Source organism: Salmo salar, chromosome ssa11 (genome assembly GCF_905237065.1).
Source record: "Salmo salar chromosome ssa11, Ssal_v3.1, whole genome shotgun sequence".
Classification (NCBI taxonomy): domain Eukaryota; kingdom Metazoa; phylum Chordata; class Actinopteri; order Salmoniformes; family Salmonidae; genus Salmo; species Salmo salar.
The window spans coordinates 103205863-103223362 of record NC_059452.1 but is presented as its reverse complement, the minus strand read 5'-3'; the positions used below and the strand labels follow the sequence as shown (position 1 = coordinate 103223362).

Below are 17500 nucleotides of genomic sequence, written 5' to 3'. Positions count from 1 at the left end.
TTCGTCAGAAATGTCTGAGACGATTTCTGGTCCCAGTTCTCCCCTGGTGTGTACTCTCATGGACTTTAATCCTAGCTCCTAACTTTCATCCTCACACTCCATCTGTCACCCTCATCCCCATCACACTCCCACTTCCCACCTCCATCTGTCACCCTCATCCCCATCACACTCCCACTTCCCACCTCCGTCTGTCACCCTCATCCCGACACACTCCAACTTCCCACCTCTTTCACCCTATCATGCATCCTTCCTCTATAATGCTATAGTAGCTCTACAGCGACTATAATAACTATACAGCAACTACTATAACTTTATCGCGACTATAATAACTCTATAACAACTATAATAACTATATAGCCAATATAAAAACTCTATAGCCACTATAATAACTATATAACTCTATAAAAACTCTATAGCCAATATAATAACTCTATAGCCACTATAATAACTATATAGCCACTATAATAACTAAATAGCCGTTATAACAACTATATAGCCACTATAATACCTATATAACTCTATAAAAACTATATAGCCACTATAAAAACAACATAGCCACTATAATAACTATATAGCCAATATGACAACTCTATAGCCACTGTAATGACTATATCGCCACAATAATAACTATATAGCAACAATAATAACTATATAGCAACGATAATTAATATATTACAACTATAATAACTCTAAAGTGACTATAAAAACTCTATAACAACTCTGTAATAACTATAACTCTATAATAACTATACAGCGACTATAATACCTCTATAGTGACTACAATAACTCTATAATAACTCTATAGTAACTCTATAGTAACTCTCACTCTAATAACTCTATAACTCTATAATAACTCAAACCCTATAATAACTCAAACTCTATAATAACTCTATCTCTATAATAACTATACAGTGACTATAATAACTCTTTTGAAATTATAGTAGCTCCATAATAACTCTATAGTGAATATAATAACTCTAACCCTATAACAACTATACAACTCTATAGTAACTCTACAGCGACTATAATAACGTTATAGCGACTATAATAACTCTAACTCTATGATAACTCTAACCCTATAACAACTATACAACTCTATTGTAACTCTACAGCGACTATAATAATGTTATAGCAACTATAATAACTCTATAATAACTCTATAGTGACTATAATAACTCTCACTCTATATTAACTTTATAACTCTATAATAACCATACAGTGAATATAATAACTATATAGCAACTATAACAACTCTATCTCTATAATAACTCTATAGCGACTATAACAACTCTATCTCTATAATAACTCTATAGCGACTATAACAACTCTATCTCTATAATAACTCTATAGCAACTATAAGAACTCTAACTCTATAATAACTATACAGCGACTATAATAACTCCATAGCGACTACAATAACTCTAACTTTATAATAGCTCTATAGCGACTATAATAACTCTAACTCTATAACAACTCTACAGCGACTATAATAACTCCATAGCGACTACAATAACTCTATAACTTTATAATAGCTCTATAGCGACTATAATAACTGTAACTCAATAATAACTCTACAGCGACTATAATAACTCTATAATAACTCTACAGCTACTATAATAACTCTACAGCTACTATAATAACTCTACTGCGACTATAATAACTCTAACTCTATAATAACTCTAGCTCGATGATAACTCTACAGTGACTATAATAACTCTATAGCTACTATATAAACTCCATAGCGACTACAATAACACTATAACTTTATAATAGCTCTATAGCGACTATAATAACTCTAACTCTATGATAACTCTACAGCAACTATATTAACTCTACAGCGAATATAATAACTCTATAGCAACTATCATAACTCTAACTATAATAACTCTATAGTGACTATTATAACTCTAACTCTATTATAACTCTATTATAACTATTATAACTCTATTATAACTCTAACTCTATAATAACTATATTATAACTCTAACTCTATTATAACTCTATTATAACTCTATAATAACTCTATAATAACTCTAACTCTATTATAACTCTATTATAACTCTAACTCTATTATAACTCTATTATAACTCTAACTCTATTATAACTCTATTATAACTCTATATTAACTCTATGATAACTCTATAATAACTCTAACTCTATAATAACTCTATGATAACTCTATAATACCTCTAACTATAATAACTCTATAACTCTATAATACCTATATGAATCTATAATAACTCTATAGTGACTATTAGAACTCTAACTCTATTATAACTCTATTATAACTCTATAACTCTACAATAACTCTATGATAACTCTATAATAACTCTAACTCCATAATAACTCGATGATAACTCTATAATTATATAATAACTATAACTATATAATAACTCGATAGTGACTATTATAACACTAACTCTATTATAACTCTATTATAAGTATTATAACTCTATTATAACTCTATAATAACTCGATGATAACTCTATAATAACTCTAACTCTATAATAACTCTATGATAACTCTATAATAACTATATAACTCTATAATATCTCTAACTCTATAATAACTCTATAGTGACTATTATAACTCTAACTCTATTATAACTCTATTATAACTCTATTCTAACTCTATTATAACTCTATAGTAACGCTATGATAACTCTATAATAACTCTAACTCTATAATAACTCTATGATAACTCTATAATTCTATAATAACTCTATAACTCTATAATAACTCTACAGTGACTATTAGAACTCTAACTCTATTATAACTCTATTATAACTCTATTATAACTCTATAAACCTATAATAACTCTATGATAACTCTATAATAACTCTAACTCTATAATAGCTGTATGATAACTCTATAATAACTCTATATCTCTATAATAACTCTAACTCTCTAATAACTCTATAACTCTATAATAACTCTAACTCTATAATAATTCTATAACTCTATAATAACTCTATATCTCTATAATAACTCTAACTCTATAATACCTCTATAACTCTATAATAACTCTAACTCTATAATAACTCTATTATAACTCTAACTCTATAATAACTCTACAACTCTATAATAACTCTATAATAACTATAACTCTATAATAACTCTATAATAACTCTATAATAACTCTATAATAACTCCAACTATAATAACTCTAACTCTATGATAACACTAACTCTATAATAACTCTATAATAACTCAAACTATAATAACTATTATATCTCTAACTCTATAATAACTCTATAACTCTATAATAACTTTATATCTATATAATAACTAACTCTATAAAAACTCTAAAATAACTATAACTCTATAATAACTCTATAACACTATAATAACTTGAACTCTATAAAAACTCTATAACTCTATAATAACTCTATTATAACTCTAACTCTATAATAACTCTATAACTCTATAATAACTCTATAATAACTCTAACTCTATAATAACTCTATAACTCTATAATAACTCTATAATAACTCTAACTATAATAACTCTAACTCTATTATAACTATGACTCTATAATAATTATATAATAACTCTAACTATAATAACTATAACTCTATGATAACTCTATAACTCTATAATAACTCTAACTCTATAATAACTCTACAATAACTCAAACTATAATAACTCTACCTCTATGATAACTATAATTCTATAATAACACTATAACTCTATGCTAACTCTATAACTCTATAATAACTCTAACTCTGTAATAACTCTATAACTCTAGAATAACTCTGTAATGCTATAATAACTATATAACTCTATAATAACTCTACAATAACTCTATAACTCTATAATAACTCTATAACTATAATAACTCTATAATAACTCTATAATAACTCTATAATAACTCTAGAACTCTATGATAAATCTATAACTCTATCTCTATAATAACTCTAACTCTATAATAACTCTATGATAACTCTATAATAACTCTATAACTCTATAATAACTCTAACTCTATAATAACTCTATAACTCTATAATAACTCTATAACTCTATAATAACTCTATAGTCACTATTATAACTCTAACTCTATTATAACTCTATTATAACTCTATTATAACTCTATAGTAACTCTATGATAACTCTATAATAACTCTAACTCTATAATAACTCTATGATAACTCTATAATTCTATAATAACTCTATAACTCTATAATAACTCTATAGTGATTATTAGAACTCTAACTCTATAATAACTCTATAACTCTATAATAACTATAATAACTCTAACTATAATAACTCTAACTCTATGATAACTATAACTCTATAATAATAACTCTAACTATAATAACTATAACTCTATGATAACTCTATAACTCTATAATAACTCTATAATAACTCTATAACTCTATAATAACTCTATAACTCTATAATAACTCTATAGTCACTATTATAACTCTAACTCTATTATAACTCTTTTATAACTCTATTATAACTCTATAGTAACTCTATGATAACTCTATAATAACTCTAACTCTATAATAACTCTATGATAACTCTATAATTCTATAATAACTCTATAACTCTATAATAATAACTCTAACTATAATAACTATAACTCTATGATAACTCTATAACTCTATAATAACTCTATAATAACTCTATAACTCTATAATAACTCTATAACTCTATAATAACTCTATAGTGATTATTAGAACTCTAACTCTATAATAACTCTATAACTCTATAATAACTATAATAACTCTAACTATAATAACTCTAACTCTATGATAACTATAACTCTATAATAATAACTCTAACTATAATAACTATAACTCTATGATAACTCTATAACTCTATAATAACTCTATAATAACTCTATAACTCTATAATAACTCTATAACTCTATAATAACTCTATAGTCACTATTATAACTCTAACTCTATTATAACTCTTTTATAACTCTATTATAACTCTATAGTAACTCTATGATAACTCTATAATAACTCTAACTCTATAATAACTCTATGATAACTCTATAATTCTATAATAACTCTATAACTCTATAATAATAACTCTAACTATAATAACTATAACTCTATGATAACTCTATAACTCTATAATAACTCTATAATAACTCTATAACTCTATAATAACTCTATAACTCTATAATAACTCTATAGTCACTATTATAACTCTAACTCTATTATAACTCTATTATAACTCTATTATAACTCTATAGTAACTCTATGATAACTCTATAATAACTCTATAATAACTCTAACTCTATAATAACTCTATGATAACTATAATAACTCTATATCTCTATATCTTTATAATAACTCTATAACTCTATAATAACTCTATACTGACTATTATATCTCTAACTCTATTATAACTCTATTATAACTCTATTATAACTCTATAATAACTCTATAACTCTAAAATAACTATATATCTCTATAATAACTCTATAACTCTATAATAACTCTATAACTCTATAATAACTCTAACTCTATATTAACTCTATAACTCTATAATAACTCTATATCTCTATAATAACTCTAACTCTATAACATCTCTATAACTCTATAATAACTCTATTATAACTCTAACTCTATAATAACTCTATAACTCTATAATAACCCTATTATAACTATAACTCTATAATAACTCTATAACTCTATAATAACTCTATAATAACTCTAACTCTATAATAACTCTATAATAACTCTAACTATAATAACTCTATTATAACTCTAACTCTATAATAACTCTATACCTCTATAATAACTCTAACTCTATAATAACTCTAACTCTATAATAACTCTATAACTCTATAATAACTCTATTATAACTCTAACTCTACAATAACTCTATAACTCTATAATAACTCTATAAAAACTCTAACTCTATAATAACTCTATAACTCTATAATAACTATAATAACTCTAACTATAATAACTCTAACTCTATGATAACTATAACTCTATAATAATAACTCTAACTATAATAACTATAACTCTATGATAACTCTATAACTCTATAATAACTCTATAATAACTCTATAACTCTATAATAACTCTATAACTCTATAATAACTCTATAGTCACTATTATAACTCTAACTCTATTATAACTCTTTTATAACTCTATTATAACTCTATAGTAACTCTATGATAACTCTATAATAACTCTAACTCTATAATAACTCTATGATAACTCTATAATTCTATAATAACTCTATAACTCTATAATAACTCTATAGTGATTATTAGAACTCTAACTCTATTATAACTCTATTATAACTCTATTATAACTCTATAAACCTATAATAACTCTATGATAACTCTATAATAACTCTAACTCTATAATAACTCTATGATAACTATAATAACTCTATATCTCTATATCTTTATAATAACTCTATAACTCTATAATAACTCTATACTGACTATTATATCTCTAACTCTATTATAACTCTATTATAACTCTATTATAACTCTATAATAACTCTATAACTCTAAAATAACTATATATCTCTATAATAACTCTATAACTCTATAATAACTCTATAACTCTATAATAACTCTAACTCTATAATAACTCTATAACTCTATAATAACTCTATATCTCTATAATAACTCTAACTCTATAACATCTCTATAACTCTATAATAACTCTATTATAACTCTAACTCTATAATAACTCTATAACTCTATAATAACCCTATTATAACTATAACTCTATAATAACTCTATAACTCTATAATAACTCTATAATAACTCTAACTCTATAATAACTCTATAATAACTCTAACTATAATAACTCTATTATAACTCTAACTCTATAATAACTCTATACCTCTATAATAACTCTAACTCTATAATAACTATAACTCTATAATAACTCTATAACTCTATAATAACTCTATTATAACTCTAACTCTACAATAACTCTATAACTCTATAATAACTCTATAAAAACTCTAACTCTATAATAACTCTATAACTCTATAATAACTATAATAACTCTAACTATAATAACTCTAACTCTATGATAACTATAACTCTATAATAATAACTCTAACTATAATAACTATAACTCTATGATAACTCTATAATAACTCTATAATAACTCTAACTATAATAACTCTAACTCTATGATAACTATAACTCTATAATAATAACTCTAACTATAATAACTATAACTCTATGATAACTCTATAATTCTATGATAACTCTATAACGCTATAATAACTCTAACTCTATAATAACTCTATAATAACTCTAACTGTAATAACTCTACCTATATGATAACTATAACTCTATAATAACACTATAACTCTATGCTAACTCTATAACTCTATAATAACTCTAACTCTATAATAACTCTATAACTCTATAATAACTCTATAACTCTATAATAACTCTATAGTCACTATTATAACTCTAACTCTATTATAACTCTTTTATAACTCTATTATAACTCTATAGTAACTCTATGATAACTCTATAATAACTCTAACTCTATAATAACTCTATGATAACTCTATAATTCTATAATAACTCTATAACTCTATAATAATAACTCTAACTATAATAACTATAACTCTATGATAACTCTATAACTCTATAATAACTCTATAATAACTCTATAACTCTATAATAACTCTATAACTCTATAATAACTCTATAGTCACTATTATAACTCTAACTCTATTATAACTCTATTATAACTCTATTATAACTCTATAGTAACTCTATGATAACTCTATAATAACTCTATAATAACTCTAACTCTATAATAACTCTATGATAACTATAATAACTCTATATCTCTATATCTTTATAATAACTCTATAACTCTATAATAACTCTATACTGACTATTATATCTCTAACTCTATTATAACTCTATTATAACTCTATTATAACTCTATAATAACTCTATAACTCTAAAATAACTATATATCTCTATAATAACTCTATAACTCTATAATAACTCTATAACTCTATAATAACTCTAACTCTATATTAACTCTATAACTCTATAATAACTCTATATCTCTATAATAACTCTAACTCTATAACATCTCTATAACTCTATAATAACTCTATTATAACTCTAACTCTATAATAACTCTATAACTCTATAATAACCCTATTATAACTATAACTCTATAATAACTCTATAACTCTATAATAACTCTATAATAACTCTAACTCTATAATAACTCTATAATAACTCTAACTATAATAACTCTATTATAACTCTAACTCTATAATAACTCTATACCTCTATAATAACTCTAACTCTATAATAACTCTAACTCTATAATAACTCTATAACTCTATAATAACTCTATTATAACTCTAACTCTACAATAACTCTATAACTCTATAATAACTCTATAAAAACTCTAACTCTATAATAACTCTATAACTCTATAATAACTATAATAACTCTAACTATAATAACTCTAACTCTATGATAACTATAACTCTATAATAATAACTCTAACTATAATAACTATAACTCTATGATAACTCTATAACTCTATAATAACTCTATAATAACTCTATAACTCTATAATAACTCTATAACTCTATAATAACTCTATAGTCACTATTATAACTCTAACTCTATTATAACTCTTTTATAACTCTATTATAACTCTATAGTAACTCTATGATAACTCTATAATAACTCTAACTCTATAATAACTCTATGATAACTCTATAATTCTATAATAACTCTATAACTCTATAATAACTCTATAGTGATTATTAGAACTCTAACTCTATTATAACTCTATTATAACTCTATTATAACTCTATAAACCTATAATAACTCTATGATAACTCTATAATAACTCTAACTCTATAATAACTCTATGATAACTATAATAACTCTATATCTCTATATCTTTATAATAACTCTATAACTCTATAATAACTCTATACTGACTATTATATCTCTAACTCTATTATAACTCTATTATAACTCTATAATAACTCTATAACTCTAAAATAACTATATATCTCTATAATAACTCTATAACTCTATAATAACTCTATAACTCTATAATAACTCTAACTCTATAATAACTCTATAACTCTATAATAACTCTATATCTCTATAATAACTCTAACTCTATAACATCTCTATAACTCTATAATAACTCTATTATAACTCTAACTCTATAATAACTCTATAACTCTATAATAACCCTATTATAACTATAACTCTATAATAACTCTATAACTCTATAATAACTCTATAATAACTCTAACTCTATAATAACTCTATAATAACTCTAACTATAATAACTCTATTATAACTCTAACTCTATAATAACTCTATACCTCTATAATAACTCTAACTCTATAATAACTATAACTCTATAATAACTCTATAACTCTATAATAACTCTATTATAACTCTAACTCTACAATAACTCTATAACTCTATAATAACTCTATAAAAACTCTAACTCTATAATAACTCTATAACTCTATAATAACTATAATAACTCTAACTATAATAACTCTAACTCTATGATAACTATAACTCTATAATAATAACTCTAACTATAATAACTATAACTCTATGATAACTCTATAATAACTCTATAATAACTCTAACTATAATAACTCTAACTCTATGATAACTATAACTCTATAATAATAACTCTAACTATAATAACTATAACTCTATGATAACTCTATAATTCTATGATAACTCTATAACGCTATAATAACTCTAACTCTATAATAACTCTATAATAACTCTAACTGTAATAACTCTACCTATATGATAACTATAACTCTATAATAACACTATAACTCTATGCTAACTCTATAACTCTATAATAACTCTAACTCTATAATAACTCTATAACTCTATAATAACTCTATAACTCTATAATAACTCTATAACTCTATAACAACTCTATAATAACTCTATAACTCTATAATAACTCTAACTCTATAATAACTCTATAGTGACTATTATAACTCTAACTCTATAATAACTCTATAACTCTATAATAACTCTATAACTCTATAATAACTCAACAGTAACTATAATAACTCTATAGCAACTATAATAGTATTGGCCTGAGGGCACACAGTGTGTTGTGAAATCTATGAATGTATTGTAATGTTTTTAAAATTGTATAAAAACTGCCTTAATTTCGCTGGACCCCAGAAAGCAGCAGCTAATGGGGATCCATAATAAATACAAATACAAATACAGTAAGTCATTCTTACCTAGAACCATTGTAATATTATCTTCCCTCTGCTCTACCATTTAACAAATAAATCAAAAGATTGGTAGACAATATTGTTGACCGTGACTCCCATCCACAGTGGCTCATAAATATATGGCACCTTGCACCTGGTGAAGGTGAGGATGTCCCAGGACTTCAAAAACATAGTAGCCTAAGCACTATCTTCTGTCTACCCTCTCTCCCCTACAGTGGCTCCTATAGACCATGTGTACGGCACATTGGGCCTGGTGAAGGCTAGTACCACCCAGGAGTATTCTAACCTCTCTAAACTGAGGGAGGAGATCGAAGGGAAGGGATCATTCACCATGTTCACCCCTAGCAACGAAGCCTGGGACCTGCTGGACCCTGTAAGTAGAAGTAACTGAAGTCAGTCACTCAATCAGTCAGTCAGTAGTTTGTAATTTGCAAAAAATGTTTTTAGTTAGTTTGTTAATTTGTTCATTCGTTGGTTAATTAGTATATTTCAGATGAAGCTGCTTAGACAGTTATAGCTCTGCTGGTCTCTCTCTCTCTCTTGTGCTAACTCTCTCCTGTTCCTCCTATCTCCAGGAGGTGCGTAGTGCCTTGGTGAGCAATGTGAATGTCGAGCTGTACAACGCCCTGCACTACCACATGGTCAACCGACGCATGCTAACGAAAGATCTGAAGAACGACATGTATATCACCTCCATGTACAACAACATGGGACTCTACATCAATCACTACTCCAATGGGGTACGTAGTAAACCCTTAACTTAAATTCATTCAAAATCAAGTCAAATCAAATGTTATTTGTCACATGCTTCGTAAACAACAGGTGTAGACTAACAGTGAAATGCTTACTTACGGGTCCTTCCCAACAATGTAGAGAGAAAGAAAATAGAGAAATAATAGAAAAGTTAAACACTGATACACGGGGTACCAGGACTGAGTCAATATGCAGGGAAACGAGGTAGTTGAGGTAGATATGTACACTGTAAAAATGTCTTGTTGTTTTTAACCCCCTAACACCCTGACTACATTGCTCGCGTCGTGTGCGGGAGCATTGCAAAATAAATGTAGGAATCTATGTTATTCAATTAATGCACCCACACTGCTCGTGCCCGTCAATGAGCGTCTGCGTTGTCAAGGGCTAAAATAGAAGTCAGTTCTATTTCTGATGCAGATCACGCTGCAAGTCCTGCCTCTCCCATCTCCTCATTGGTTTATAGAAGCAGGTACCCACGTGCCATCTCCTCATTGGTTTATAGAAGCAGGTACCCACGTGGGTGATTGAAAGACGAATTGTTGCCAGTTGTCGTGGCAATACTATGAAAGTTTAGATGCCAATCACCATATAAATTAAACAATGAAAAAACCTGGAAGGAGGAGAGATGACTAGAAACGATTCGGTTGGCCGTTTTTATGTGTGGATTAATTGTCGGAGTAGAGGACCTTGTGAATTTCAGGTAAAATAACAACTCAATGTTTATATCCCAGGACAAATTAGCTAGCAACAGCAAGCTAGCTAAATAGGACAAATTAGCTAGCAAGTGCAAGCTAACTAGCCATACATGTTTAATGCTTTTCCACCTGTCCCCAAATTAATGTCATTGGTTCAGAATGTGTTTTGATATTTTAACCTGCGTGTCGTGATCGCGTTTGGTGTAGGGGGACAAAATATATTTATGCATGATTGCGCACAATGGCGCACACGAACAGCCGGTTTTGGGATCCGTGTAAGGTCGATGAAATCGAATTAGCATAATAAAAAAATCCCCATAAAAATCTGTCAGTTTAATGTAACTTACTGATAGCCAGTCACCTGTATGAAAAAAAGGTACCATAAATAAAAAGTGCAGTATGTTACCGTAAAATATTTTACGGTAAGAAATACTTGTACTTACATTTTTGGTACCGTTTTTTTTATGGCAATTTACAGGTAACTGAACTGCTAAAAATGCCCTGTAATTTTACAGTACAGTAGCAGGCTACTGGTTGGCGTGAAAATACGGTTTACCTGTAAAATATTCATTTTAATAAGGGTGTCATTCTGACTGTTGTAAATCACACATCTCAATATACTGCGCTAACATGCCTAGGATATTACATCAAAATTACAACACATTACATTGGAATCATAACACACATCATCAATACAGGCACATACAGTATCATGGCATCATAATTCATATTTTTATGCGTGGTTATTGTTTTGTTTTTTTTGAGAAACAAAATGTTCTTCTCTGCATCTCTGCTAAAATCCAGGTAAAAGATTGAAAGGAATGTGAGTCTTATTCAGTACTTATTGACTGGTTCAGTCAGTGTGCCCCCTCTGCAAAATACCGCTGGCAGATCTTTTTTATAAATAATTACGATAAAACATGGGCTTAAAAATTAAGTTTAGTAATTCATTTGACATCTGATTTTTTTATTAAACAGAACAAATCTGAGGGGGCACATTCCCTATATGCATGACGCCTCTGTATGTAGTTAACCCCTAGCTAGCTCTTATCACTAGACTCTTGGCCAAGTTGTATTTATTCTGTCAACCCCTACCTATCCCTAAATCACAGGCATGTTTATTTTACCTCACATCAATCACTTTATATCATTGTTATTTTCAGAGGATGAATGATTCAATGAATCATCCGCATTAACCAATCACCTCTCTTCCTCTGCAGATCGTCACAGTGAACTGTGCCAGAATTATCCATGGTAACCAGGTTTCGACCAATGGGGTGGTACATGTCATCGACCGTGTCATCACCGCTGTGGGCAACACTATCAAGGATATCCTGGAGGTCAACGAAGACCTCTCATCCTTCAGCGTACGTACCTGACTATAATCTGACCTCTCCTCCTTCAGCATGCTGACCTGACTATAATCTGTCTCTCTTCCTTCAGCGTGCATACCTGACTGTAATCTCTTACTGTAATGTGACCACAATATGACAGTAGCTGGTATTAATCTGACCAGAGAGGTTTTCTACCTTCACTAACTCTTCACAAAAGATCAGAACTGGGATTCCTGTGTAAACGCATCCAGAAGGTCTCAGATGGGATGGGGAAACTGTTGTAGTAGTAGAAGTGGGGATAGTATTAGAAGTAGTACAGTACTAAGTCTCCTGTCCTCTCCCGCAGGCTGTAGCCTTGGCCTCAGGTGTGATGGATAAAATGGGCCAGCCAGGTCACTTCACCCTGTTTGCTCCCACCAACGAGGCCATGGAGAACCTCGGGGCCAGCTTCCTGGAACGCATCATGGGAGACAAGGCAGTCATCGGAGGTAGCCAATCAGAATACCAATAACCACTAATCCTACAGTGTCTTCGGAAAGTATTCAAAACACATTAATTTTTCCATATTTTGTTACGTTACAGCCTTGTTCTAAAATGGAGAAAAAAATTACAAATCTTCAGATATCTACACACAATACCCCATAATAACAAATGGAAAACAGGATTTTAGAAATGTTTGCACATTTATTAAAACCTTTAAACATAAATACCTTATTTACATAAGTATTCAGACCCTTAGCTATGAGACTCGAAATTGAACTCAGGTGCATCCTGTTACCATTGATCATCCTTGAGATGTTTCTACAACTTGATTGGAGTCCACCTGTGGTAAAGTCAATTGATTGGGCATGATTTGGAAAGTCACACACCTTTCTATATAAGGTCCCACAATTGACAATATATGTCAGAGCAAAAACCAATTAATGAGGTCGAAGGAATTGTACGTAGAGCTCCGAGACAGGATTGTGTCAAGGCACAGATCTGGGGAAGGGTACTGAAATATTTCTGCGGCATTGAAGGTTCCCAAGAACACATTGGCCTCCATCATTCTTAAATGTAAGATGTTTGGAACCACCAAGACTCTTCCTAGAGAGTCTGCAAAACTGAGAAATTGTGGGAGAAGGGCCCTGGTCAGGGAGGTGACCAAGAACCTGATGGTCACTCTGACAGAGCTCTAGAGTTCCTCTATGGAGATGGGAGAACCTTCCAGAAGGACAACCATCTCTGCAGCACTCCACCAATCAGTCCTTATTGGTAGAGTGGGCAGACAGGATCCATTCCTCAGTAAAAGGCACATGACAGCCCACTTGGAGTTTGCCAAAAGGCACCTAAAGACTCTGAGACCATGAGAAACAAGATTCTCTGGTCTGATGAAACCAAGATTGAACTCTTTAGCCTGAATGCCAAGAGTCACGTCTGGAGGAAACCTGGCACCATCCCTATGGTGAAGCATGGTGGTGGCAGCATCATGCTGTGGGGATGTTTTTCAGCGGCAGGGACTGGGAGACTAGTCAGGATCGAGGCAGAGATGAAAGGGGCAAAGTACAGAAAGCTCCTTGATGAAAACCTGCTCAAGAGCACTCAGGACCTCAGACTGGGGCGAAGATTCACCTTCCAACATGACAACGACCCTAAGCACACAGCCAAGACAACACAGGAGTGGCTTCGGGACAAGTCTCTGAATGTCCTTGAGTGGTCCAGCCAGAGCCTGGACTTGAACCCAATCAAACATCTCTGGAAAGATCTGAAAATAGCTGTGCAGCAACGCTCCCCATCCAACCTGACAGAGCTTGAGAGGATCTGCAGAGAAGAATGGGAAAAACTCCCCAAATACATTTTTACATTTTAGTCATTTAGCAGAAGCTCTTATCCAGAGAGACTTACAGTAGTGAGTGCATGCATTTCATACATTTCATTTCATGCATTTTTTTTTTGTTGTACTGGCCCCCCGTGGGAATCGAACCCACAAACCTGGCGTTGCACACACCATGCTGGCGTTGCAAACACCCTGCTCTACCAACTGAGCCACAGGGAAGGCCATCAGGTGTGCCAAGGTGTGAATACAGGTGTGCCAAGCTTGTAGTGTCATTCAAGAAGACTCGAGGCTGTAATCGCTGCCAAAGGTGCTTCAACAAAGTACTTAGTAAAGGGTCTGAATACTGAATACAGTTTTTATTATTTTAATAAATTACCAAACATTTCTAAAAACCTGTTTTTGCTTTGTCATTATGGGGTATTGTGTGTAGATTGATGAGGGGAAAAAAGCTATTTAAAACGTTTTAGAATAAGGCTGTAACGTAACAAAATATGGAATAAGTCAAGGAGTCTGAATACTTTGCGAAGGCACTGCATGGCCAGTTTATCAATAACCAATCACCTATGACCAGTTTATCAATAACCAATCACCTACGGCCAGTTTATCAATAACCAATCACCTATGACCAGTTTATCAATAACCAATCACCTACGGCCAGTTTATCAATAACCAATCACCTATGACCAGTTTATCAATAACCAATCACCTATGTCCAGTTTATCAATAACCAATCATCTATGACCAGTTTATCAATAACCAATCACCTACGGCCAGTTTATCAATAACCAATCACCTACGGCCAGTTTATCAATAACCAATCACCTATGACCAGTTTATCAATAACCAATCACCTATGTCCAGTTTATCAATAACCAATCACCTATGTCCAGTTTATCAATAACCAATCACCTATGACCAGTTTATCAATAACCAATCACCTATGTCCAGTTTATCAATAACCAATCACCTATGGCCAGTTTATCAATAACCAATCACCTATGTCCAGTTTATCAATAACCAATCACCTATGACCAGATGAACAAAAAACAATCACTTCTGGACAGGTTACCAGTAACCAATCACCTTTGGCCAGATGACCAATAACAAATCACCTATGTCCAGGTTATTAACAGTAACCAATCACCTACGGCCAGGTTACCTGTAACCATTCACCAATGGCCATATTAACTATAACCATCACACTTGGCAGGAGTTTTTTACGTTTTCAGTCTTTAATGGCAAGGTCATTTGTAAGAATTAACATTTATTTTCATATGATAAAAATAAACTGAACATTGAACCTTGATAAACAATCAACCAATGACCTATGGCCAACACTGTGAACCCCAATGTGCTGTCACTACCCAAAACTTTTGAAGAAACCAGTTACACTTATATACCAGTTATATATCTGAGCACAGTTATTTAAAGTGAATTTGTAGTCATTATTCAAACCGATAGAGTCACTGGGACTCTGTAGGGGGTCATGATTTGAGTTGTGTAATAGCTTGAAAATGTTGAGTAATGCATCCAATATCATTTCCCAGTGTGCCTTGCCTTTTTGAGTGAATTGTAGACATACCACCCATGCCTGTAGTTGTTAGTGACAAAGACATGGTTATTTAATTATTATTTTTTTCAGTCATATGCATTCACGAAGTGAGTTCCTATGTGAATGTTATCATCATAATTAAACTCTTTATGACAATACATGACATATCTCATAAGCTTTACCCTAACTCAGTTAAACCCTAACTCAGTTTTACCCTAACTCAGTTTTACCCTAACTCAGCTTTACCCTAACTTAGTTTTACCCTAACTCAGTTTTACCCTAACTCAGTTAAACCCTAACTCAGTTTTACCCTAACTCAGCTTTACCCTAACTCAGTTTTAACCTAACTCAGCTTTACCCTAACTTAGTTTTACCCTAACTCAGTTTTACCCTAACTCAGTTTTACCCTAACTCAGTTAAACCCTAACTCAGTTTTACCCTAACTTAGTTTTACCCTAACTTAGCTTTACCCTAACTCAGTTAAACCCTAACTCAGTTTTACCCTAACTCAGTTAAACCCTAACTCAGTTAAACCCTAACTCAGTTAAACCCTAACTCAGCTTTACCCTAACTCAGTTAAACCCTAACTCAGTTAAACCCTAACTCAGTTAAACCCTAACTCAGCTTTACCCTAACTCAGCTTTACCCTAACTCAGTTTTACCCTAACTCAGTTTTACCCTAACTCAGTTTTACCCTAATTCAGTTTTACCCTAATTCAGTGGCCTGAAACTCATGGTTTACCCTAACTCAATGGTCTGAAACTCATGGTTTACCCTAACTCAGTGACCTGAATCTCATGGGTTACAGGCCTCATCAGGCCTGCAAGTAAAGTTCAAAATTCGACAAACTTTCCCAGAATTCCCAGATAAATATATATGTTTTAATCCTGGTTGAGGGATTTTCCAAAAAGGATTTCTAGAAAACCTGGGAAATATACTACATTTTGACACCCTACCTGCAAGTTACATTATGCTGGCTTGAAAATTGATTTCTAATTCCTATTGGAATCCAGCCAGAGTTAGGCTATCCAACAGTTTAACCACCCTGAAAGCTGTATTCACAGTGACTGCTAGGGTTAGGAGGAGATACAGGAGCACACACAGGAGCACACACAGGA

General features: G+C 30.7%; 1 protein-coding gene across 5 annotated transcripts in view; it reads left to right on the top strand.

Moving 5' to 3' along the window:
- postna (periostin, osteoblast specific factor a) overlaps positions 1–17500 on the top strand; it is an 86332-nt gene that overhangs the window by 23963 nt on the left and 44869 nt on the right. For all 5 annotated transcript variants that reach the window (XM_045690219.1, XM_045690218.1, XM_045690217.1 and 2 more), the window contains exons 4-7: positions 10448–10605; positions 10808–10972; positions 12901–13047; positions 13361–13502. In XM_045690219.1, coding sequence (XP_045546175.1) covers positions 10448–10605; positions 10808–10972; positions 12901–13047; positions 13361–13502 — 612 coding nt within the window. The remainder of the gene's footprint in view (positions 1–10447; positions 10606–10807; positions 10973–12900; positions 13048–13360; positions 13503–17500) is intronic.